This window comes from Aythya ferina, assembly GCF_964211825.1.
Source record: "Aythya ferina genome assembly, chromosome: 22".
NCBI lineage: Eukaryota > Metazoa > Chordata > Aves > Anseriformes > Anatidae > Aythya > Aythya ferina.
The window spans coordinates 1,716,612-1,741,626 of NC_140320.1; the positions used below are offsets into that span (position 1 = coordinate 1,716,612).

General features: G+C 44.9%; 1 protein-coding gene across 10 annotated transcripts in view; it reads right to left on the minus strand.

The window, feature by feature from the left end:
- ARHGAP32 (Rho GTPase activating protein 32) overlaps window positions 1–25,015 on the minus strand; it is a 265,176-nt gene that overhangs the window by 74,086 nt on the left and 166,075 nt on the right. For all 10 annotated transcript variants that reach the window (XM_084495627.1, XM_084495629.1, XM_084495626.1 and 7 more), the window contains 4 exons: window positions 11,014–11,151; window positions 8,783–8,875; window positions 6,962–7,084; window positions 4,692–4,769 (listed from right to left, as the gene is read on the minus strand). In XM_084495627.1, coding sequence (XP_084351753.1) covers window positions 4,692–4,769; window positions 6,962–7,084; window positions 8,783–8,875; window positions 11,014–11,151 — 432 coding nt within the window. The remainder of the gene's footprint in view (window positions 1–4,691; window positions 4,770–6,961; window positions 7,085–8,782; window positions 8,876–11,013; window positions 11,152–25,015) is intronic.

A 25,015-nucleotide genomic window follows, 5' to 3' on the forward strand; every position in this document is an offset into this window, starting at 1 on the left:
AAGCCACACCAAACAAACAAACAAACAAACAACACATTAATAAATCCTTGGCTACAGAGGAGAATTAGAGTAAAATTTAGGAGAAGCCTTTATATCTAACATGATAAGGCCTACAATTTTCTTGAAAGAATCAACACGAAGATAAATCCGTGTACTAATGACCTACAGCAGTTATTCCCTTGCTTCTCTATGTACCAAAGGCCTGTATTTCTTTGGGAACCTGCTTTATATCATGGAATGGAGAAATAATATATAATGTCCTACAGGGAAATCCTTTCTGCGAATAAAAGGAATTAAAAGAGTTTGGTGGCCGAGGCATTCAGCTCTCCTTTACCAGACTTGAGGATGTTCCCCCTCCACTGGCACACCCCCACACCAGGTGAGGCCGTCAAAGGCTGCCACCCTTCAGCATCCCCACCTGCCGGGGTGGCAGAGCTGGCAGGCAGCTCAATGCTGCAACCAAAGGTCACACACGCCCCAACAGTGAGGTGTGAGAAATCCCTGCTGCTCCTGATGAGAAGTGCATCCACTCCAGCCATGCTCGCTGGCTGGGGGTGCCAAGGGGGACGCCAGCTCCTGTCCGAGTGCCCCTTCAAACTCCTGCTGCGCGCCTCCAGGAATAGCACGGTGGATGCATGCGGAGGAGGAAACGTTTTGTCGTGGCAAATCAGTTCAGGCATTGTTTTGCCCGATCTGTCGCTGCAGTTGGCATCCTTCTATGAATGGTGGGGGCCATCTGGCTGGGAAGGGACGTCACTGGTGACATGGCCACGGGGCTCTCGCACGCCGCCTGTTCCGCAGGTGATATCATCCCCCAACCAGATGGCTGCTGCTAGCACCGAGCTCCCAGACCAAAGCACGTGAGCCAGAAATCCAACTTTGCCTTTGCATGTCTTAATTTAAGGACTGGTCCTTCCAAAGTGACACTTGCCACAAAAATGTGCTCTGCTTTCCCAGGCCATTTTTACTAATTGGTACCCTATGTTCCCATCACGTACATGGTATTTATTATAAAATTATGCACAAGGAAAAGAAAAAAAAGCTCTCGATTAACAGCCTCTCTCACTCCTGACCAGTCCAAGACAAAAAGCGTCCCTTTTTGGGAAACCTATTCAGTCCTAAATCCCATGGTGAGGTCCAGCATGGAATATGCTTGGAAGGATGGGCCTGCAGTTTCACACCCAGTTCCAGCTCTTGTAAGAGGCTGATTCCAAAGAAGTCCAGCCCACCCCTGGTTGCACACACTTGTGCATTGCTTTGTGCCAACTCCAGCAGCTGTGCAGCTCGCTGTTGTGCAGCGGTGCAATTAATGAAGCCGTTCCCAAAAGACAGAATTATTAAGAACATCAAAAGGCAGTTGTGCATCAGAAAAGGGCCTGTCCCTAGTGATTCAGCTGTCTGACACAGAGTTACTGATTTTAAAGACAAAGCATGAAGGAAAAGAAGAAGAGAACAAAGAAGGCTGGGAGGCTGTTAACATGGAGGTGGCTGTAATTTAGGTAACAATCTTACACTGAAAGCAGTGACTCACTGAGGACATTTGAAAAGAAAAAAAAAAAAAAAAGCTTGAGGAAGAACATCTTAAAAATCATTTTACTTTAACCAGAGAAAACGATAAGAAGCCTAATGGGTTGTTTTGTTCTGCCCAGGATTAAACGTTTTGCAATGCCGCCATTAGGCCAGGTATTGGGAGAAAGCCGCCTGCAACTGCAACCCAGAACCCAAAGGATGAAGCTGCTGATGGACAGCAGCTCCTCACTCAGGCAGTGAGTGCACTCTCAGGCAGCTGCGTGCTCGGTGGGTGTCCTGCATTCCCAGTCCTGCAGCATGAATTTACCATGCACAGGCAATCAGCTGAAAGACTTCCCAAAGGCTTCCGCCATAAAGGCCAGACTATTAAAGGATATTTCAAAAAATGAAGCCCACCCAGTATATCTTGTTCTACATCTCACCCTTGGGACACCACTGCCAGAAGCACAGGTGTCTATCCTAACGGTGATTTGCTTTGAGGTAAGAGACGAGGCTCAAAGCCCTGTCTGAAGCTTTGTATACTATCAGCAACACACTACTATGGATTTCACAGACTGTGTAATGTTACAAGCAAGTCTTCGCTCCCTGCAGGACAGCTGATCTCAGAATCCCAACAATCTGGCAAGACAGTCTTCATTGATTTATTAATTAAAACAACTGGCTCAGCAGATTGCTATCACTTTTACAATGGCTGTTGTTCCCAAATGGGAACAGAATTGTTTCCCTATAATTAACTGAAAAGGCTGCACAGTTCTCGCGTGTATTACTAGAACAACGTCCTTCACCTGTACGCTCTTTTTAAGTATTAATTGATGACACTAAGCTGCAACACATCTCTAGGTCTGGTGTATTAATATCAAAGAAAAATTTCCTTTTTCCAAATTCTCCTTTTGCTGCAGTAGTTAGTGTGACCGAAAAACCACATTACATCAGGAAATGGACTTTTTGTATACACTCACAGCTTTCGGGCCTTAAACTTGAAACAGGGGTTAAAAAACCCTCTTCCTCTTTGTACAACCCTAGAATTTGCATCTCCTGATAGCTGATGATGTTTCATGAAAATAAAAAGCTCTGATAAGTGCATTTCAAAGAAATGACAAAAACTGTCGACTCAGAGGAAAAATGCACTCCTCTGCAAATCAGATCCATGGTTGTGTGAAGAGATATGTTTATGCAGTTATAACTGAGTTAGCATAGCTTATGAAATTACTGCCTGTCGACTGAGATACAGCTGTTGAACCCCACCTCTGAGCTAACCAGCTTTACTCCGCAGTCAGCAGGAGCAAAAAGCGTACAGATGGTCTGTCACCCTATCTCAGCTGACAGGCAGTACCTTCTTAAAGGACGCTAACTTCATTTTCTGCATTTGTGCAAACACAAATACGGAAATACTGAAACACACGTTATAGCTGCAGTATTTTCAGTCTTTCAGTTCAGTGGCCATGACCTGATTCGCATTGTGAAGACTCCTGCTTACAAGTTAACATGCAGGATTATTCCACCCCAAATTTTCTGTTAAATAAAAATACAGCACCTTATTTCTGCAGCTGTTCAGAACTGTTGTGTCAGGATACTGACTGCACGGATACAGACAACTGCTTTTCAAGTGCTTTGCTCATCAACAAATCTTTATGCTGGGAAAGCACAACACCATTGCTCTGATCTGAGACAGACGGCAGCAACAAACTGCAAAATAGCTCCCTTGCCTCTTGTGTCTTTAATCACTGGTGGTGCTCTTCACATCTAGTCACAATTGCAACCAGCCTGATGGCGAGCAGGGAGGCTGCACCGAGTAACAGAACCCATGTCCTACAGGGGACACAATCAGCTTTGTACAAAGTGTCTGCACTCACACACACATCACCACATATTTTTGTTTGGTTTTACTGATTCCCTTGAGAGCTGCACACAGTCTGATCATTCTGAGTAGTACCAAAGCACTGCACTCATTTTTCGTAGTACAGAAAGTACAGCTTTAGGGATTCTAAGTTCAGAACAAAAGTCCTGCAAAGATATAACACAGTTCAAAGCTAGAAGAACAGTCAAGTCTATTCAAGAAATACTGGTGTGCTAACACCAGAAACCAGATTAATTTCAGAGCCCATACCGTATGTCCACGCTGCTCTCATTTTACAAATGAGACATTATCAGAACTCCCACACCTGATATAAAACCAACAAAAGCTGTATCTCATGCTCTGGCTCATCGGACAGAAATGCAATCATATAACTAACACTCCATTCAGATGGGATTTGTACTGTACACAGCCCTGGTATTAATGACAGCAGAACCATACCCTGGATCTGGCACAGGAAGGTCTGTCAGGGAAAATCTGGGATACTTTGAGAAGACTTTCTAGGCCAAAACATACAACTGTTTGGTCAGTTCTGACCCCCTCCAGAGCAAACTCAAAATTCCACCTACTTACAGAGAACAAAAGCAGTATGAAAATTCCTCCTGCTTGAAAGGAGCTGAAACAGCACGATACTGCAGTGTGAGGAGGTAGAAAGACAGTTACCCCACCCATCAGTAGCTCTGGGGCTTTGTTTTGTAAACACTTTTAGTTTAATTTTAATTTCCTAATGAGAAGATCCAAGGGACAGAATAACAACTGTTTTGGAAGGAAAGTGCACTCAACTCAAAGGTTTTGGTACTTAAGTCAAACATCAGTTTAGGATCTTTTGCAAATTCAGTCTAAATTTCTCTGCTGTAACATTTACAGTACTAGTAATGTTAACACATTCTAATAAATGTAGACATGAAAGCACAGATTAGTTGAGTGGTTTGTCCAAGTCAGTGGCAGAGTCTTACCAACTTTCTGTGAATCCTCCATGTTCTGCTTGACTTAGTAGTGGAAAGAACAGCATGTCAGCTGTCTCACGGGGGTGGAGTATAAGCTTCTGCTAGCATCAGTCCAGTTGTTGATCAACATCAAAGGGTACCAGCTATCCTTACCCCGCACAGTTAAGTAAGGAGATAACTGCCTATGAAGACCACACTTCTGCTCTAGCCCAAGGTCCAGAGCAAAAGGGAAAGTCCTCTTACACCAGTGCAGGTTCACTGGTTATATCCATAAGCAATCCTGCACAGGCATAGCAGTTCTAAACTGAGTATCCTGACTTTATTTGAGTTGCATTATCAAGTCTGAAACTTGTGCCTACCTGAAATCCATGCTTGCCTCTCCACCAGGTGGTCAACTCCTTTGGGGGCATATCAATAACAGACACAATGTCTCCCACCTGTAAGAGAACAGCAACATCAGTCACAGCTTGCAGTGCAGCTGGGAGGCGAACACAGTTCAAATGACTGCATTCTGCAGCACTGCAAAAAATCATAATGCTTGTGAGCAATTGCACCAGTGCAAATCTTGAGAGAGCTGCCTTTGTAAAATTGAACTGTAAGGTAGAGGAGTTACTGCATTATACAACATACAGGATAAGCTGTTCATAAGGAAACAATTCTCAAAAGCCACAGGCTCTCTGCCAAAAGGTACAGAAGTGTTCTGATTAAACTGCACACGTAAGTTTGCAGGAATAGCATAAAACACTTTGGAAAATATTCTCAAGTAGCTGAACTAATTTTTAGTACAAGCCTTACATTATGCATATGTAGGCATCAACATGTATCTGCTTGTTTCTGTTCATGGCAAAAACTTAAACGCTCCCTTTAGTATTCACAAACTGACCAAGACATATTTTACATATTTTTCTTAATTAGAAAATGAACAGAGAAGAAGATGGTACTGCAACCATCACTAACGACCATTATTAACAAAACGAGCATTATTAAGGGAGACAAAACAGGTTATCTGAAGTTTTACTAAACCCCATAAAAATGTAATACTGCAAGAGCTGAAATGAAAATCAGTATAATCAGTACTAAAATCAGCTTGGTGAGAATCTGCGGGGCCTCTATACCAAAAAATGAGACGGGCCAGAGCAGACAAGGCAGAACCTAAGCAAACACTGTAGCTGGGTATAGCAAACTGTTAACACTAATGCCCATTTTTCACCTGATATTTTGCATTGATGGATCCCCATTTTTTTCAGATAGGGCTAGCAGAGACACAGGGAGGCGAAGTGATTTGCTCAAGGAATAGCAAACCAACAACAGAGCAGACTCCCTTCAAGGAAACTATGCTGTCACCACAATGAGCAGGGAAACCAGACATTTTCCTTACTACTGAGGAGCAAATACCAGTCAGCTACTTTCACAACTGCTTATTAGAAATTAACAATAGCTTAAATATAAAACTGTAGTGTGGGTTAGAGAACAGAGCACAACATTGTGAAACTACTGAACCCGTTCCATTTCTGTTCTGCCAAGGTTTCTCACTGCACAAACTTGGAAAGAAACACATGCCTTGGGTTCCCTGCTTGCTTACTATGCCTCATAACAACTTGCCCAACTGCATGACAGTTGTTAGGCCAACATAGCCTGCTGGCTCTGAGTTGCAAGATTTACAAGCAGGGACTGCCATCCTAATGCTTTTATTAATACTGAGAGACTGACAAACAGCCTGTACCCTGTTCTGCATGCATTTTAACTTGGAAGATGACATACCCATATGTCTTTCTGATTAGCTCAGTTCTTTGGTGTACACTAATAATTGCCTCGATTTTGAATATGAGCAAAGCCCTGGCAGCAACAGACTATCACTATTAGTTTTACTTCCTGTGTTGCATGTTAAGAATGTGATCACGGAAACTGCTTTGGGCACTAACTGTTTTCCTTTACACTTTCTTTATATAACACTACGCACATTCCATTGATACTGCCACTGCACACTATCAGAGCATAAAATGTTGCTTTCTGGATAGAAAGGACAAGGAGAACCAGATACCCAAAGGATACCAGGGCCTGATCTGCAAGAACTTTGCCTCACAGCAACTCCTGCTCTGCATCAAGTAAGATTTTCAGAACAGATTTGGATTATCACTTGCCCCTTAAGTACTACATTCTTTAACGATCTGGTTCTTTACACTCCATAGGAACAGAAGTTCTTAAAAATGGTTTTAGACATGGACTTGCTATTAGTAACACAGGTTGTACAGAACTGGCCAATGAATAATTAAATTGGCATGTGTCCACAAACACACATATGTGGACAGCCTTCCTGAACAGATTTAACATACTTTTAATACACTGTGCAGGACAAGCTATGCAGGATCTGCTGCTGCTCTGAGACCAGGCTAGAATACTTGGCAGTATCTGTTTAATCAGAAGACTCTAATGCCAAGTAAAGCTATATTTTATAGATGACTGAACTCCTCCCTGTAGCCAACCAAGTGCAAGTCTAATATTTCACTGAATCTTCTAAGCTTCACCTCAAAAAACATTCTGAAGGTGCCTGAGTGTATTCCTGATGTACACACACGTAACACTCTCCTGTATATGACAACAAAGAACGCAAGCTTCTTTAATTACTCACCTCAAAGGAGAGCTCATCTCCTGCCTGGGCAATATACCTTTTGATAACATGGGCAGCGGCAATAGCAGGAATATTGATGGGTGACTCTTCATGGATTAGCAGGTGATTTCCCTTATTATCAAGCTGAAACAAAGAGCACAGGGGACTGTGAGGCAGCTGAGGACAAGTGAGCAGGCATTTTATTGGTGTTCATACACGGCAGAGATTTCAAGCTGATTCACAGAGACAGCACAGCTTGGGGGCCCCCTGAGGAGAGCAGCACGAAGAGACATTGTAGGGCACAACACACACAGAAATGAAGAGGAAGAACAATTCATAAAGCATATTTCAGAAGGTCGTATGTCCCCTGACATCCATTTAATGGCAAAAATGTTGTATTTAAACATCTCTACATACAAACAACAGCATGATAGCGAGCATTGGCACCTCCCTTTATCACTGAATTGTATTGGTTTTCCTGAAGTATTTAAAAGGACAACACAAAGACGACAACAATAATTCTCTCAAAATAACTCTGTGAAGTGGAACTAATGTTCAAGGAGAGGTATTGAGGTACGGGGGAAATGCTGTTAAATTGTAAACTTGTGGCACTTTCAGCTTTCTCCTGCCTTTGTATTTCTTTTTATTTTAAGAAAACATGGCTGCACCCCTTTGGGGCAATCATCGGCCTGCTTTCAAAATTTCTAGATTTTTGTGTCCATGTAAAATTTTGCAAGGATCTCAGTTAATTGAAAAGGTTATTCTAGAGAATTCAAATTGCATCGCAGCAAGTGCAGTATGTAAAGTAGACTTGCTGCAATCTGTATTTCACTGTGTTGCTATAAAGACGGTAGTTTCATTTTTCTCTCTAACTTCCTTTCTCCCTTCATTCTGAGGTTTCCAGGATTTGTCTCATCCCAAGGGATTTCCGGGTGAGGAGCATATCCACAGGGAAACCTGCAGGAAATGCATTCAGTCCTTATCACAAGCATTTATGAAAAAGAATTGCAAGTCTAGTTGTTTGTGCTCCTGGTGTGCAGCATCATCATCAGGCAATGCAAAGACACACACATCTCCTCCCAGACTAATCAGCAATGGCATCGCTGACACAGACAGGTGGCCTCAATCATTTAGCCCCATTCTTTTCTGCGCTCTTTGCCCAAGAAGGTCTATTGTTTCAGATGGTAGAAGACCATTAACAGAGAAACCAAAGCTACAGCTGCACTCCACAATACACAAACCGTGCCACTGCAAGCACAAAGCAGGCTCTGTTGAGCCATTCAGCCAACAGTGATGGCAAACAGGAGCAGATAATATTTATTGTTTCTGCAGCTATTACAGGGGAAAAGGGGGAGGGGGGAGAGGACAGACAAACAGCATAACTTAGACAGCTCCAACAGTTTTAAATTTAGTGTGCTTGCACTATTGTCTTGCCAAAAAAAATGCTAAGAATGCATTCGCTTCCTGCAACCTATCACTTGGAGACTCCAGCCACGGGCTGGACTTGCCTAGGTGGTCTGCTGGCTTAATCCCTGCTGCACTAGAATTGCCACTTTATGCTACTTTGTGATATCAGAAGAATGACACGTCTTTGAGAGACAAAATCCAAGCGGAAGGCAAAAAAAGCTCCTGTATTTCTGTAACACAGGATCCGATTCTGTTTGTACTATACCTTTCTTGTGGCCACCTACATGCCTATAGCAAGGAAATCAAGCTTTTAGGATATTTCTTCAGTGACACCAATAGATCTGGAAGGATTATACCTCTCTGGAAAGGCAGAAGAGCATATCTGTGTCTTGCTCTGCTCGTTAATGTCACAAAACAAAGAACTTCATACTATACCTCCATCCATGTTAGAGCCGGCCCGCAGTTGATCTTATTGCCTGCGATGGCCGATAATCGGGTCACGTAAGCCATCAGAATATGGCTGACAAGCTGGAAGAGAAAAGGAATACGCATACTGGTTTTCTGTTCATGCAGTTTAGTTTTGAGAGACCTCTTCAGAACTACCAGAATTTATTCCCTGGAACAGGCAAGTATTACAGAAACATAGGAGATCTGTCATTTGGAGAGGGGCAAGCTATACATGGTGTATAGCAATGATTGCACAGAAAAAAACTATCTAAAGAAGCAGCTCCCTGTGAAAGTAATAATGTGTTTTTGTTTGTTTGTTTGTTTGTTTGTTTTTAGGATAGTAGATTTTTAGTAATTTCCCCTGTCAGGATATTTAAATTTAAAGCCCTCCTCTTATTGTGAATTTCATACACAATCAAATCATTTGTATTATGGTCATCAAACACATCTGAGAACCATTTAGAAAAAACAAACAAACAAAAAACACCACGGGCTGCCATTTCCACCCACTTGCAAACCCTTAAGAATGTGGCAACTCAGACTGACCCCTTGGTGAGAGTAATATTTCAAATAGAACAAGAGGGTTTTAAAAATACACTTAGCAAGGTCCCTTATGTAGCAATAAATTTGCTTTCATAAAAGAGAAGCTGGTGAAGTCTTTCCGCAGCTTCACCAACAGTGTTATAAAGCAATACTGTAGCCCAGAGTTTGTAAGACTGTTTAAAACAGTTCCTCAAACATCTGTTCAAATGTAGCCAATTCAAAATAAAATTACAGCACGAGACACACAGCTGCAGAATTCCATTCCACAGAGCAGTAGAGCTGCTCGACATCTTTACATCTTCTGTGCTTACGGACACAATGCAGATCTTCAGCCTCCAGATATAAAGTACGTATTAAATGTATTTGATCAGCTGTACAAATGAAGATTTAAGAAATAGGAATGTTTAAAATATATTTTCAAAAAATGAATGCAGGAATTTATTATCCTGGATATTGCTTCTTATGTTGAATTTAAGAGACTAATGACCTCAAATTCTCTTTAGAAATAACCTGCATGAAATCAAAGCAACTAATAAATCACATTCTCTGATGAGAAATGGAAAAGCATTATCAATCTTCCATATCCAATGGCGAAAGCCCTGTAGACTTCAGTGGGGTACTGATTTCAGCCATTGTGTGTAGCTCTAAAGCAATCAATCCTCACCCAGTTGGCACTGAGAGCACAGACTCTGATTTATACATCCTGGATAGATTCTGCTTTGAATGCTTGGAATGGCTTCAATTTTCTGATCTCCCTTTTCAGTTACACATCTTGTGGGCAGGCAACATTAGCCTTCCAACACAGCACGTCAGGATTTTTTCATACTTGTGCTTGATGGCAGGGGGCAAACACACAAGCACAGGTCCCCGAGACCAGTGACCTGTGAAACGCAGCAATGGGCACTGTCTGTGGCTGTGATGCACACTCTTCCCACAGACAGACTGAGGCCCAACAGAGGCTGTTTTGTCATGCTCTGCTGGCTCAAATAACCTTCTGTGGCCACACATTGCATTGTCTCCCTGTCCCCATCTTTCTAAATGATGCAGTCAAGATGCACCTGCTACTTCCCAGAAAATTATTTTGGACATGAATAAATCCCCAGGTTATCAACAGCAAAGACTCATCGTTTTCTGAGCAAAGGTGGTAAGACAAGAAATGAAAGATACCTCTTACGTAGGAAAAAGCACTCTATAATATTTTTAAATACAATTTAAATATTACACTAATGTCAATGCTCTTAAAAGCCAACTTCAGTAATTTGCAGTTTATAAATACAATCTAGCATTCCAAGTGGTATTACTCTTGCAGTGCTGTAGTCCCAGAACAGCATGATTTCCAAGGAATGTTGATAGTGTTAAGTCAGTAAATATCTGCATGACTGAAAAAATTCCCAAAGGCATACCAAAACTCTTATCTAAGGTGCTAATGGTGCAGCCTCCTTCCTGATTCTCTTCACAATCACCCCACACTTAGAGGCACAGTAATTCCTATGAACTTGCAGGCCATTTCCCTTTAAACCACGGAAATCAAAGTGTAGAAAACACACACTGGTCATATTACTTCAATTAATTTCCAAATCTAACTCAGGCCACATTAAAACCACTGTGTCCTTACTCATAAATATCTGTCATCCCCTTGCTGGTGACTTTAAATATCTGCAGAGCTGATAACTTACTTCGGGATTGTCTTTGACGACATCGGAGCGAGGTAGCTCTGAGAGCTGGGAGAAGCGACGGTCGTAAATACACAGATGAAGATGTTTATCGAGGACTCTAAAGTCTTCGTAACTCCGCTTCACAATCCAGCTCCTTCCCTGCGCAAACAGAGGACAGCAGCACAGCGTTACACACTCACCCATGCTGGTTAGATGAGGAAAAGGACAACTCTTCCACAAGTAACCAACAGATCCAGCAATCCCATTCTGCAAATCATTTGGAAGTGATGAAAACGTCTTAGCAATATCTTTGTGTTTTGATTTGTAGACAGCCACTCATGCTCAGCGCTGCTCTTCGTGCTCCTGTTTTAATCCCATACCAGTGGGTCTGGATGTGGCCCAGCAGTTATGGGACCCATCCAAAGCTTTTAACTTGCACCTGTCTAACGAGGACTTTGTAGCATTTTTGTAAACAAGATGTCTTTGCACAAATGTAAATCACAAAATGACTGTATAAAGAGCTTGAAATTACATTCTACATAGGTAGAACACCACGCAAACAAGGATCTGAAGGCAGCATTGGAGCTTGCAATATTTCTGCCAGATACCCCAGTCAAATCTTCTGTTGAATTAGAAAAAAAAAAATCTATAATGAATAACAACACTAGCTGAAGATTTACTCCTAAGTGCAGATCATTTCCCCAATTAAAAACATGGACAAGATACATATATATTCCTTGGGGGGACGAGGAAGAGACCACAGCAGCACAGCATAATTTACTTTGTGAAGCTTTTAATACCTAATGACTACTTCTAAATGCTTCAATGGCCTATTATGATCAATAAAAAAATCTTGTAGTAATGCAGCAGTTTACAGGTCAAAGCACTTTATGCACAGTCATTTATCCTCTCAGCACTCCCATACAGCCCTGGAGAAGACATTTTGCTGTTCTACAGCTGTGGATGCTGAACCAGTGACCACAGACCTCCACAAAGCCTCCCCACCCTCTGTTTTGGTGGGGAACATGACTGCACGGCATGTACGCAGACCTGCTGCTGTGACGGAGACATGGACACGGGGCCTCTTCCCCTGCGTGACCAAAAAGCACAGCCAGCTTCCCCACCACAACCTGCTACACCCTGAAATTACTTACATATATGGAAGTGTCGCTCTTCTGCTAATATCCAAAGCTTGTAACAATTGTAAAAGTAAATCCGATAATCCAAAATACTAGCTATTTTCTTACAAATTAACGTACTATACCAAGAAACTTCGCTATCACACACAACCTCGTCTGGGGTTCAGAACCCTAGTGAGGTATCTACGTGACATAAGCGCTGTACCATTGTGACGTGTTTTGTCATTTGAATACTGGTCGCTAGGAGAAAAACAAAAGCAGGACTGCAAGTCCAAGCATCTCCCCAAAGATGACAGCTTTTCCAATTTTCTCAGTTTTTTGCTCTAAAGCAGCTCTTGCTCTCTTGGTAAGCTGCCAGTATGGCCTTCAGCTGAGCCAGGTTTAGTCACCAGTGTCAGAAATAACAGACTGAGAAATCGCCACAATCCCTTATTTGCTTCTGCATGCTGTACTTCAGAGGACATTTCACAGAATCACAGAATTTCTAGGTTGGAAGAGACCTCAAGATCATCGAGTCCAACCTCTGACCTAACACTAACAGTCCCCACTAAACCATATCCCTAAGCTCTACATCTAAATGTCTTTTGAAGACTTCCAGGGATGGTGACTCCACCACTTCCCTGGGCAGCCTGTTCCAATGTCTAACAACCCTTTCGGTATAGAAGTGCTTCCTAACATCCAACCTAAAACTCCCCTGGCACAACTTAAGCCCATTCCCCCTCGTCCTGTCACCAAGCACGTGGGAGAACAGACCAACCCCCACCTCTCTACAGCCTCCTTTAAGGTATCTGTAGAGAGTGATAAGGTGGCCCCTGAGCCTCCTCCAGGCTGAACAAGCCCAGCTCCCTCAGCCGCTCCTCGTAGGACTTGTTCTCCAGGCCCCTCACCAGCTTCATCGCCCTTCTCTGGACTCGCTCAAGCACCTCAATGTCCTTCTTGTAGCGAGGGGCCCAAAACTGAACACAGTACTCGAGGTGCGGCTTCACCAGAGCCGAGTACAGGGGGACGATCACCTCCCTAGCCCTGCTGGTCACACTGTTTCTTATACAAGCCAGGATGCTGTTGGCCTTCTTGGCCATGTGAGCACACTGCTGGCTCATATTCAGCCAACTGTCCACCAATACTCCCAGGTCCTCCACCAGGCAGCTCTCCAACCACTCATCTCCCAGCCTGTAGCTCTGCTTGGGGTTATTGCGCCCCAGGTGCAGGACCCGGCACTTGGCCTTGTTGAACTTCATGCAGTTGACCTCAGCCCATCGGTGCAGCCTATCCAGATCCTCCTGCAGAGCCTTCCTACCCTCGAGCAGATCGACACACGCGCATAGCTTGGTGTCATCTGCAAACTTACTGAGGGTGCACTCAATGCCCTCGTCCAGATCATCGATGAAGATATTAAAGAGGACCGGCCCCAGCACCGAGCCCTGGGGGACGCCACTAGTGACTGGCCTCCAACTGGACTTGGCTCCATTCACCACGACTCTTTGGGCCCGGCTGTCCAGCCAGTTTCTAACCCAATGAAGCGTGCGCCAGTCCAAGCCAAGAGCAGCCAGTTTCTTGAGGAGAATGCTGTGGGAGATGGTGTCAAAAGCCTTGCTGAAGTCAAGGTAGACCACATCCACAGCCTTTCCCTCATCCCCCCAGCGCGTCACTTGGTCATAGAAGGAGATCAGGTTCGTCAGGCATGACCTGCCTTTCATAAACCCATGCTGACTGGGCCTGATCGCCTGCTTGCCCTGCAAGTGCTGCGTGATGACTCTCAGGAGGATCTGCTCCATGAGCTTTCCTGGCACTGAGGTCAAACTGACAGGCCTGTAGTTTCCCGGGTCTGCCCTCCGGCCCTTCTTGTAGATGGGCGTCACGTTTGCTAGCCGCCAGTCAACTGGGACCTCCCCCGATCGCCAGGACTGCTGATAAATGATGGACAGTGGCTTGGCCAGCTCCTCTGCCAGTTCTCTCAGTACCCTTGGGTGGATCCCATCTGGCCCCATCGACTTGTGCACATCCAAGTGCCGTAGCAGGTCACCAACCAGTTCTTCGTGGATAATGAGGGCCACATCCTGCTCCCCATCCCCTTCCACCAGCTCAGGGTACTGGGTATCCAGAGAACAACCGGTATTGCCGCTAAAGACTGAGGCAAAGAAGGCATTGAGCACCTCCGCCTTTTCCTCATCTCTTGTAACTAAGTTTCCCCCCGCATCCAGTAAAGGATGGAGATTCTCCTTAGTCCTCCTTTTTGTGTTGATGTATTTATAGAAACGTTTTTTGTTATCTTTAACGGCAGTAGCCAGATTGAGCTCCAGATGAGCTTTGGCCTTTCTAATTTTGTCCCTAAATTCAATGCGATCTCGCGTGCTGCCCATGCAAAGAACAAACCTATTTGCCAAATGACCGCAACCCTGCCCTTAGGAACACTTCCTCCCCACTATTTTAACATTAGATGTTCTACCATAGATGTGCAGTCTTTCTGTCATAAATGAAGACAGCAAGAGTTAAATTTCCTGGGGTCAGCCTGCTCCTGCTCCTGCAGCAGGGTGTGTAGGGAGGAATCAGACCAAGCAGACCACGCCAGCACCATTCCCCCCGCAGAGCCGCATCCTGCACAGCACAGAGCGGAACTGCCGGCAGCTAGCAGGGGGCCGAGCACCGAGCAGGGGCAGCTTACCTGGCCGTGGCAGTGGTCCTGGCCCCGCCATCCCTCCCGGAGGTCCCTCGTGAGGCCGGCACTGCCCCGGCCCAGCCCCAGGCTGGTGCAGAAGGGGCAGCCCCGGCCCACAGAAGCTTTACCTTGGCACTGCAGCAGCTCTGCAGCTGCTAAGCAACCAGCCGAGCTCGCCTGCGAAGCAGCAGCCTCCAGCCCGGGTGCTGCATGAGATGCAGGCCGAGGCAGCAGCACCAGACATAGGCTGTGGCCGTCGCTGTCCCTGGGCGAGAGAGCCCCACGTCCCGGGCTCTCTGCAAATGAGGTGCGAGGTCCTGCAAGGAACAGGGCTGCCCCTTCTCGAACCACGTATGTGTGGCAGTGTGCATGGTGTGCTAGCAGAGGGCATGGTTTCAGGAGCCAAAATACAAATTTCTATCCAGCAGAAAGTTATTCCGGTATTTCCCAGTGCCCTACAATTTATAGCCTGGCATAAATAAATAAAAAAGCTCTAGACCATTCCAACAGTTCTGTGAAACAAAGTTTTTGCAGATTTGGAGCCCCAGCAATAAAATTTTTAAGCAAAACTAAGACAGCCACATTTCAAAGGTGCAGAGGAAGGAATCGGTGCAGGTAGTGGGGAGGAACTGGGCACCCCAACCTGCCAGTGCAAAGCCCAGGCGAAAGAAACACCTCTCAGCAAGGCTTCCTGAGCTGTGTAGCCAAAGCAGCACAAACAACACAGACCTTGTGTGATATCAAAACTACCGCGATGTTTCTGTGTATCAATACAAAAATTGTACATCTTGCTCCCATTTCCTGAAAACTCTCAAGGGTCAGAAGGGTTTCTTTTTTAATTTAGAGAGTTAATAAAATAGCAGAAACAAGAAAGTAACTGCTAAGTCAGCCTCGTGTTGTCAGCATCGTGTTTGCAGCAGTGTTTTATAGCAAAGCTAAACATTATGGATGCCCCAGGCACAGAATACCCATAAAACAAAAATGCCTTCTTCATACTGTTAATGATTTCCACAAAGAGTTACCCAAACTAATTTTTGATTGCCATTTGATTTCCAATCGCCAGTTTCAATAATTATTTTTTGGAGTATTTTAAATTATTGATGGCCCAGATGTAGGCAAGCACATTAGATCCCATTCATTTCCATGGGACATAAAAATAGTTGTGAAGTTAAGCACACAGTGAAGTGAATTCCTGGGTTCGGGCCTTCAATTACAAACCTGGGCAGGACAAATTTCATAAAGACAAAAAGTCAAATCCTGGATGAAGATTTCAACAATGCCAGAAAAAAAATAGAGTATCAGTATGTTTAAAAGGACAAATTGACCACTGATTTAAAAAACAAAACCTCTTGAACAAAATCAAAGCATATTTTGGAATTTCATTTTACAGAAATGTTTACAACAAAAAACATCATGACAATTATGGATTTTCCCAGAAAATTGAAAGTTTAGGCTCTTTCCCTCTCTTATTACAGTCTGATCTTCCCTTCTCTCTTACTCTTGCATGCTGTGTAGGATTAAATGCATCATGAAAGACTGGTGAGACTTCAGAACATTACACAGAGCTTCTTATTTTTTCCCATTATCAAAGCAAGAAGAAGTGTCATGCTAAAAAAAATATTAGAGTTTATTGAACTGATGATTTAATTTCCACTGAGCCAAAGATTGGAACCTCCCATTAGTGAAATGATTATACTGAGATCACAGATCATAAAAAGCTACACTGCCTGCGCATCAGATGAGACAGATTCAGAGGGACAAGGACTCAGAGCCACGGCTCCTCGAGCAGTATTTTTAGCTCTACTGCTCAAACATCCTAAGGAGGACAACGTACAGCCATAGTAAAGAGAAGCTCACATATTCCCTTCAATGAAGCTCATTTGGTGATGCTTCAAGAGAGCAGCGGTATCACTCCCTGTTCCCCTTCTCCCAAAGCCCAGCACATGGCTTTTGGATTGCAGCTGAGCAATGGTTTCTCTCCTAACAGAGAGACATTCCTTACTGCAGTGCTGTTTGCTTACTGCTGGATTGGGAAAAGCAAACTGAAGAGGAGGGTATTTTAAAACATCCTCTGTACTTTCCTTCCCATAGCTGAAAACAAGCAACTTTGCTCCACTATCTCTTCTACCATTCAACTGACCACTACAAAAACCTTACTCATTTCCAAGGGGGGGTCCCATAAGCTCAAGACCACTTCCATGTAGCAATATTCTTCTGCAGACTTCATTCTTTTCACTCAGGATCTGGCAAGAACCAATTGCCCCCTGGTAGCGTACTGAATGGCTTACTCGGAGGCACCCAGCTAACACAGAGAAGTGATTAGGTTTGTCTCTTGTCAATATTTGTGATACGGTTCATTTAGCAAACAGATATGCCCAAGTTTTATAATAAGGATTTACAAAACTCCTCTCTCCACTATGTAAGAAAAAGGCTGTTTCCAGCTGAATCTACCTAAATCTGCCCAGATAGGGCTTCTTTTTGTCCATCAATGCATCTTCAAGCCCGAGTGCTACTGACCTCCAGCATGCACAACTTTCCTGTCCCACGCTCTGAGTATGTTTTCTTTGTTGCACCTATGATTTATTTACTTTAAGACAGGGATAGACCTTTCTTTTCTGGTTCAAATGCTCAGTTCCTGAGAGAAATCACATGGACGCTCTCACGAACCTTACCAGTCCACATGGAGATCGAGACCAGAAAATGAGATGAAAGTATATGGCAAAAGTCACTTCAGTTTGACCCTGCAGTAAGAAAACACCACGTATTAAACAGCTGGAAGCATGCCAGCATCCACCCGCGGAGTTCAGCTCTGCCATGTGGGTGACTTTTACAACTGTCTGGGTCTTGGGTTCTGTATGTTATTTCAGCCTGACCCTTAAGCCCCCTTTTTATTTTTTAAATACAAGTCACACTGGAAAACGGCTTAGAAATTTAGTCAAAACAGAAAACAAGACTGATAAAATCCACCACTTGGAGCTTACACAGGAAGGGTGTTTAGCTGGTGCTGTAGGTGGCTTTATCTAAGCTTAAGTCTGTTTACCAAAATGCCTTGGATGATTTCACACCTTCTAGTGTTATTATTACAACTTTAGGGAAATTGTAGAACTTTAAAACTTAAAGCAGGTTTGCACTACGGCAGCATAAAGCTACTTTACTTCTGAATGAAAGTACTCACACAGCAGTTTAAGGCTTTTTGGCTACCACACTTCCAGGTCTCACCTTGAGGCTGTGGATGGATTCTCACTCTCGCTTCTGGGGGGACCTGGGCTGTTCAGGTAGCATGGACAGTTTGCAGCATGACAGCCATTCTGCTGTCAGGCAGCTGCACATGCTTATGTTTAGAAGAAAATAAAATGTGGAGAGGAGGGAGCTTTAAATAAGGTGAGGATGATAGCAAGAGGAAAACCTCTAGGCTCCACCTGGAGTCATGGACACAAGAGACCAAAGCTATCACAAGATGAAGGGAGGGACCGTCAGACTGCAAGCAGAAAGTCTGGTATATTTATGTCATGAGTCCTGAAAAAAACTTATTCCACAAAATAAATTAATCTCTTTCAGCACTAATTATCAGTTTGTTATCAATTAATTGCAATCAGTAGAGAAAAAGACATTTTGGTGGGAATCACTGCCGCTGAATGCTGCCCTCCCTTGTGCTCCCTGATTCCAATTACAGATAGGAACACTACAACCATGGGGAACACGAGGCTGCCCAGGAGCTGGTCTGAATGACAGCAGTATTATTCCTGCTTGCTCTGACCAGTTTTGGAAACTCACCATGATCAGACCTGTGCATGTTTCTGGGTGCAGATGGAGTGAGCCCTGACCTTCCAGCGGTTTCTCCATCACTCTGGAGGAAGCTTTGCCCAAAGCATCCAGACAGCCCGCAAGCACCTGGCTCAGGCTTTGGTGGCAGCTGCTTTTGTACAGGTACAGGGGAATAAGGGCATGCTGAGACGACCTAACACAAACACACTGTGTGTACAGCATTTGAAATCTTAACAACCTGCTTCCTCTATAGCAAGCCCATTTCTAAATGGCAGCCTAGCAGAGACCTAATGAACTTGAAACAGGATTTACAGCTCTCAGCATCTCAGTGAAACTCCCTGCTCTCCTGACATGTTATAATTCAAACAATTCAGTATCAATCATCTCTTTAGTTAAATTACACTGCAGGAGTAAAGGGTCACAGAGGGACACAGGGGTGAAAGGGAGGGTGCCCATGGTGTGGGGGACGGCGCTTCTGCACTCCAGAAAATTAAAGTACTAACCCAACATGAGCTTACAGCCACAAAGGAAATACTTCAAAGCTGCTAACAAGAACAACTGCTAAGTAACAGGAACAAAACTTCTGCTGTCTTACAGGTAGCAAGGCAAGGAATGAATGCATCTGAATTATAGGGACACCAAGCATACTGCCAGCACTGACTTCTCCCTGTCCCAGACGTGTTATTAGCTACTGGGCACTTAACCACAGAGGAGAAACAACTTTTCATCAAAGCAAGCAAGCACTGCACAAAGCAAAACAAAACAAAAAACCCTTTGAAAATGACTTGCCTGAGGTTAGTAAACCAAACTGAACCAGAGGAAAACCTTTCAGAATGACTTGCCTGAGGTTAGCTGCAGTGACAGCAGCTCAGGCGGATACAGAGCTCAATTTTCTTACGTCTCGTTTCTTGGGCACATCGCTGAAGCGAAGGGCAGATTTGTTTTTTAAGTGATCAAAAGACAGAAGCATGTTTCCGTTAAAACTAATTGCCAGAGAAAAGATTTTGTAGGTCCAAAACCAACAAACTTTTTTTTGGGAAAAAAACAAACCAAAAGCAAACAAGAAAAACCAAGGCAAGGCAGCCCAGTTGCGGTTGCCATGCAACAGAACGCACATCCATCACATCTCTTACAAAACAGCAGCAACTCCGAAGCAAGAAAATAATTAAAACCATGCTGTATCTGACACGGCTTCCCTTAGAAACCCGTTTACCTTAACACCACAGAAGGAGGCAGCCACTGCTAGCAGGATCTGCCCGCAGGCACGGTGGGAGCAGCAGCAGAGGCTCTCTGGGGGCATGTGGCAGCTCCTGCCCCCCGCTGCCCTCTGCTCCCCAGGATTTGGCAGAGGATCCAGAGGGAACCTCTCTGCCTACCCCTGCTGCTTTGGGTAGGGCTATAGGAATAACACACATTAACATTTTAAGGAGAAAGGTAGGCAAATATGCCATGTGGCTGAACTACGCTTTTCGGAAGACAGTCTGTAAGCATATACAACACCAAAAAATAGGTAGGAGCAAACAGCAACATGTTGTAGGCACAAGTGAGATCACGTATCTGCCTGGAGAGCTGAGGATCAGCAGAACGGACAGCCTGCTACCCGGCACAGCTGTGGGACCGGCACTTTCTTCTCTCTGCCTAAGCCTGTGCCTCCTGGTCTCATCGCTGCAGTTTGTGCCTGAGCCCAGGGCCTGCTTCCAGCTGACCTCCCTGGGGGCTGTTCCAGAGGAGGGCAGTGGGCTCATGAGGAGCAGGGGGCTCCTGGCAGGGCACAGAAGGAGCGCTGAAATCCTACAATTAAAAGGGAAGCTCCTCAGGATGAAAACTGGCTATATCCTGTGCCCTGAACTGCACCCAACATGCTTGGAGGTAAAACAAACAAACAAAAACCAGTGCAGCAAGGCATCCAGCTGCCTCTGATACAAATGCTGTGAAGAATTGGAAGCTGGAGTTATTGCACAGGCCAGAAAGCCCCAAGCCCCCCCAGCAAGCAGGTGGGTTAAAGATGCAGCTGACCAAAACTTGAGGAAAGCAGGTAGGAAGGAGAAACATTATTTAGAAATTTAGAAACTTCTCTTTCACAAGAAAGAGGAGCAGCTTTGGAGAAGTTTTCTTAACAGAACTGGAGCTGAAGCCAAATTGGAAACAGAGCTGCTTTTTTGGCAGCTGCCTGTACCAGCCTCAAGAAGAAACACTGAAGATCGGTGCCAAGACCTAGGAGACAAAATGTTTAAGACAGGCCATCTTTAATTCTCTAATATCTATGATGTGGTCTTTTAAAAAGGTAGACCACAAAGTTCAAGGTAAACACAGGACTTTTAAAAACCACAGATCAGTTAAAAAGGCATCATTAGACAAAAAGGAAGTCCGTCCCCTCATCTTCATCTGTCAAAGCCTGAGCTCTTGATTGCAAACTTGCTCCACAGCACCTAACAATATCAGCTGGCAACTGTGCTTAATGCCACATCCCCCAGCCTGTCTGCACATTCGCAGCTTTTGAAGCCTGGAGGCTCTCAGCCCTGCCAAGGAAGTGGAGAACTCAGGAATCTGCAGCAGGCCTGCGATGAACTGAGAGTTGGTTCACGCTGCAAGTGGTCGCTGAACTAGGTCAATAAACTGCACAGCCCAGCGACAAGGAGCACCTGTCCGGACTGTAGCTGAGGGAAAGCCCCAGTGGGTGCAAAGATTTAAGGACTGACCTTGATCACGTTCCCTCTGAGAATTCTGATGCTGATTCCTGGACAAGTTTTCTCCAGAACGAAAACCTGCCTATTTTGTGGCACCGCACTGGGAGACCTAACCACTGGGGCAGAGGTCCTGCCTCAAAAGCCAGTTGGCATGTGTGATGAAGCCGTTTCCCCTGACAAGCACATCTGCATAAAAGAGCAGGCAAGCATCTGGGTTATTTGATAGCACTGTACCCGCTGTAATCAGAAGATAAGCATTTATTAACTTAATATTAATTTTATGTTCCATCAAACTAGAACAAAAGAGATGCAATTATGAAGGATTTACTTCATTCAAAGGAAAACCCTTTTTCTTTCTTTTTTTTTTTTTAAAACAAATCTTACTGCACCTCTAGTTATTGAAGAAGACAATATCGGGGTTTTATTACCAAGCCAACTCAATTACAGATTTTCTCTACGCCATCAGGCTTCAGCTCATCAAGGTGCAATCAGAGTGACTGGTAGGACAGAGCTTTTCCAAACATCCCAGACTGAGAATTTTGCCCCTTTGTTCAGTGATGTCAAAGACCGGCTACAAACAATGAAAACGCTGCACCCCCTCCACCTTATGTCCAAGGAAGCTGCTGCCTGGAAGTTAAGGGAGGCTCTTCCAAGGCATATGAAGTCTATCAACATGCAAGTCCTTTGGGTCTGAGGCGTTGTAACCAGGCTCACCTCGCCTTTTTTCTATGCTCGCTCAGCTGTTATTAGAGCTAAGAGCTCACATCTCTGTCCCTGCTCAGAAAGGACACAGCACGAAGCTCTCGGGAGCCCCAGCCCCGCTATGGCAGCAGCCCGGTGCCTCCGGCTGGGAGCTCTGCAGACCTGCCGGGGCTGGCGGTGAGCAGGACCGAGGGACACCCCTTGCTTGCACCAACCTCGGGTTATTCTGCTTCTACGCTCCCTTTGCCAGCTCATCTACTGCAGCCCAGCCACACTGCTAAGACATGCACGTGTCCTCAGTCTCTCCGGGGCTTTCTTTAAGGGATTATCACCAACAAAATAAAACAAAACACCACGGAGGTGTCTTCTCTGTCCTTTTTCAATGTCTCTCTCCCAGACAGGCTGATCAGCTTTGGAAAGCTGTAAAATGCATAATAATTTTATTGTCAAGTCTCAAAATTTAAGCTGTGACATCCAAAGGGATTTTCTTCATTTCCTGCATATACAGTCTTCACAGTAACACCTTCAAGGCTAGCTACAAAACTTCCTTAAAGTGCAGATATTGACATTTCCTTGAGAGAAAACCAGTTACAGTGTTAAAGGCTCTTGCTGACCTTACAGCCAGAAAACAAGGACCAAGCTGCCAAGTACAGCATCTCCTCTTTATAATGCTGAAATAGGTCTCGGTTGGCCCAGCTGCTAATGAAGTCCTCCTTCATTTTCAAATGCAACGAGTCAAAGCACTCTGTAAAGTCAGAGGGAGCACGGGGTTGAACTGGCTGTGCTCAGCCCATTTCACTGCTCTGCTGGCTGATCAAAGGATTCAACTGCACAAACGGCTTTGTTACCTGTCCCAAATGGCTGTTGACTCTCCCAAAGACACAGGCACTGTCATATTGCTGTTACAAGTGCACGTGTTCAACCTCCACAAGGAATAAACATCAGCACAGCTAAGAAAACCAGGGGCATCCACCACAGTCCTCCTCTCAGTTTGGATCTGAACCAAATGTGGCTCTTGGAGAAGTTGTAAAAGAAGTCAAATCGCAGACATGCTGCTCCTCGGCCATGCATTTCCACGTGCCTAGCTATGGGGCAGGAATCGACGTCTCTGCAGAGCACTTTGAGCCAAGTGCTCTCTGCAATCTGCGGCCGGGCCCTGCCTCGTCCACAAAGCGCCCCGTGACAGCAGAGCCTGCCAAAAGGCAGCGCTGGCAGAAAGAAACCATAATCGCTACCCTGTCCTCTTAAATTTCAACACTGATTTTCACTCTTGTTTCAGAGCTAAATAGAATGCAATTTAGATACAACAAGATGGATCTTTCTAATTCAGAGCTTTCTCTCTAAAGGCAAAACGCCCAAAGGACACGCCGTTAACAAACCACCACATCATCCTAAAAGCCTCTCCTGCTTCAGAAACCTTCATGGCAGCACATTCATGCCATTTGGTGTTTCATTCCAAGAAGTAATTCTCCCTCTTGCTCTGCTTCCCTTTCTAGAGCAGGACTACACTGAAGCCTCACTCCGCTGGGTTTCCATCGCAGAGAAGCACCTGAAGCACACACGGGGCTGCTGCTGCCCTGCAGCACCCACCGGCTCCTTCACAGATACCAGACAGCAGCTCAGTCCGATGCAAGCCTGAGGAACTGCCAGGCTGTTATCTTACAGTGACCATTTTTAGATATCCTCCTTCCCCAGTAAAAAACACCATCAAATAAATTCACCAGACCTCTTCTCTGCTAGAGCTGGAAGCTGAAGCCGTTAACAGAGCAGAGCAAGCCTCTGTCTTTGGCATACCGAAGGGACAGCTTGAAATGCATCTACACGTGCACCTGCTGAAGGGATTTGCCATAGCATAAGCAGTTCCATGATAATATTTATCTCTGCACTGTCACACAAGAAATAAATCATTCAATCCAAAACCCATACACAGCTAGAACCCTGTTACTGCATCTGAAGCATAGAGAGTCAAGAACAAGAAAGGCCCACACTGACCTCGCTTCCTTCAAAACACACATTTAAATAGGGAAAAATCCAAGTGCCAGAATGGAGAAATGAAATACCGACCCCCAGCTGTCTTTCACCTCCTGTTACCAGTGGACAGACTCACACACACAGGAGCACTGACTGCTCTGTGGCTGGGACAGGAGCGACCCTGCGGTGGGACAACGAGACCCCAGAGCTGCGGTGCTGCCACAGGTCAGTGCTGTGCTGCTCCCGGACCCATCACAGCCCACCCAGCACTGCACACAGCGGCTGGCTTCCACGTGTCCACTCCAGAGTCCTGAGGAGCACAAATACACTGCAACTGATGAAAGCGAGCAAGCAGTGTGAGCCTTGGAAGCCGTCCTGCCAGCACCCCTCGGTCCCCACGCAGCCATCCCGCCGAGTGCCTCCTGTAAGCTTCAGACTAAAAGGCAGTGCCACACGGTGCAGAGAGCTCCTCTTTGCCTCAGAACTGCTACCTCTGTTGTCACACATGTCCAAACCACTCTGGTTAATGGGAGCTGTATATAAATGCCATGGCGAGCAGAGCAAGAACAGTGCAGGGTGTGTTTTTACAAAAGGGAAGGAGGCAGCACAGCACAGCGTTAATCCTGGCTGATGGGAGTGCCGCCCTACCCAAATCAGTGTCGGGTGGCAAAACTCCAAAGAACAGTCAGTCAGATCCTTGTCCTTAATGATTATTATCCTAATTATTGAATGAATTTATCCTTTAGTATTATACTAACAGCTACACAGTAATAGATGTTAATTATGCAGTTTTAAAGGCTTCCGATGCAATTCAGTACTTTCTCTCTCTTCCCTACAGATGCTACTTCATTTTCAAAAAGCCTGGAACAGACCCAAGTTTCTCAAAAACGCTACCTTGCCAGTGTTTTGGCATTTCCCAAGCTTTGAACATAGCCCAGCAGCTCTTTTCAGTCTGCTTGCCAGCCTCATACATTCCTTATTAACCCCAGCTACTATTGTCCTTCACTTTTATTTAGTGCTATTGAGAGCAGAAGGCATATACAGCCTACGAGCAAGCACTCAAGCACAGCACATCAAGAGATGGATTAGCACTGTGGGAACAA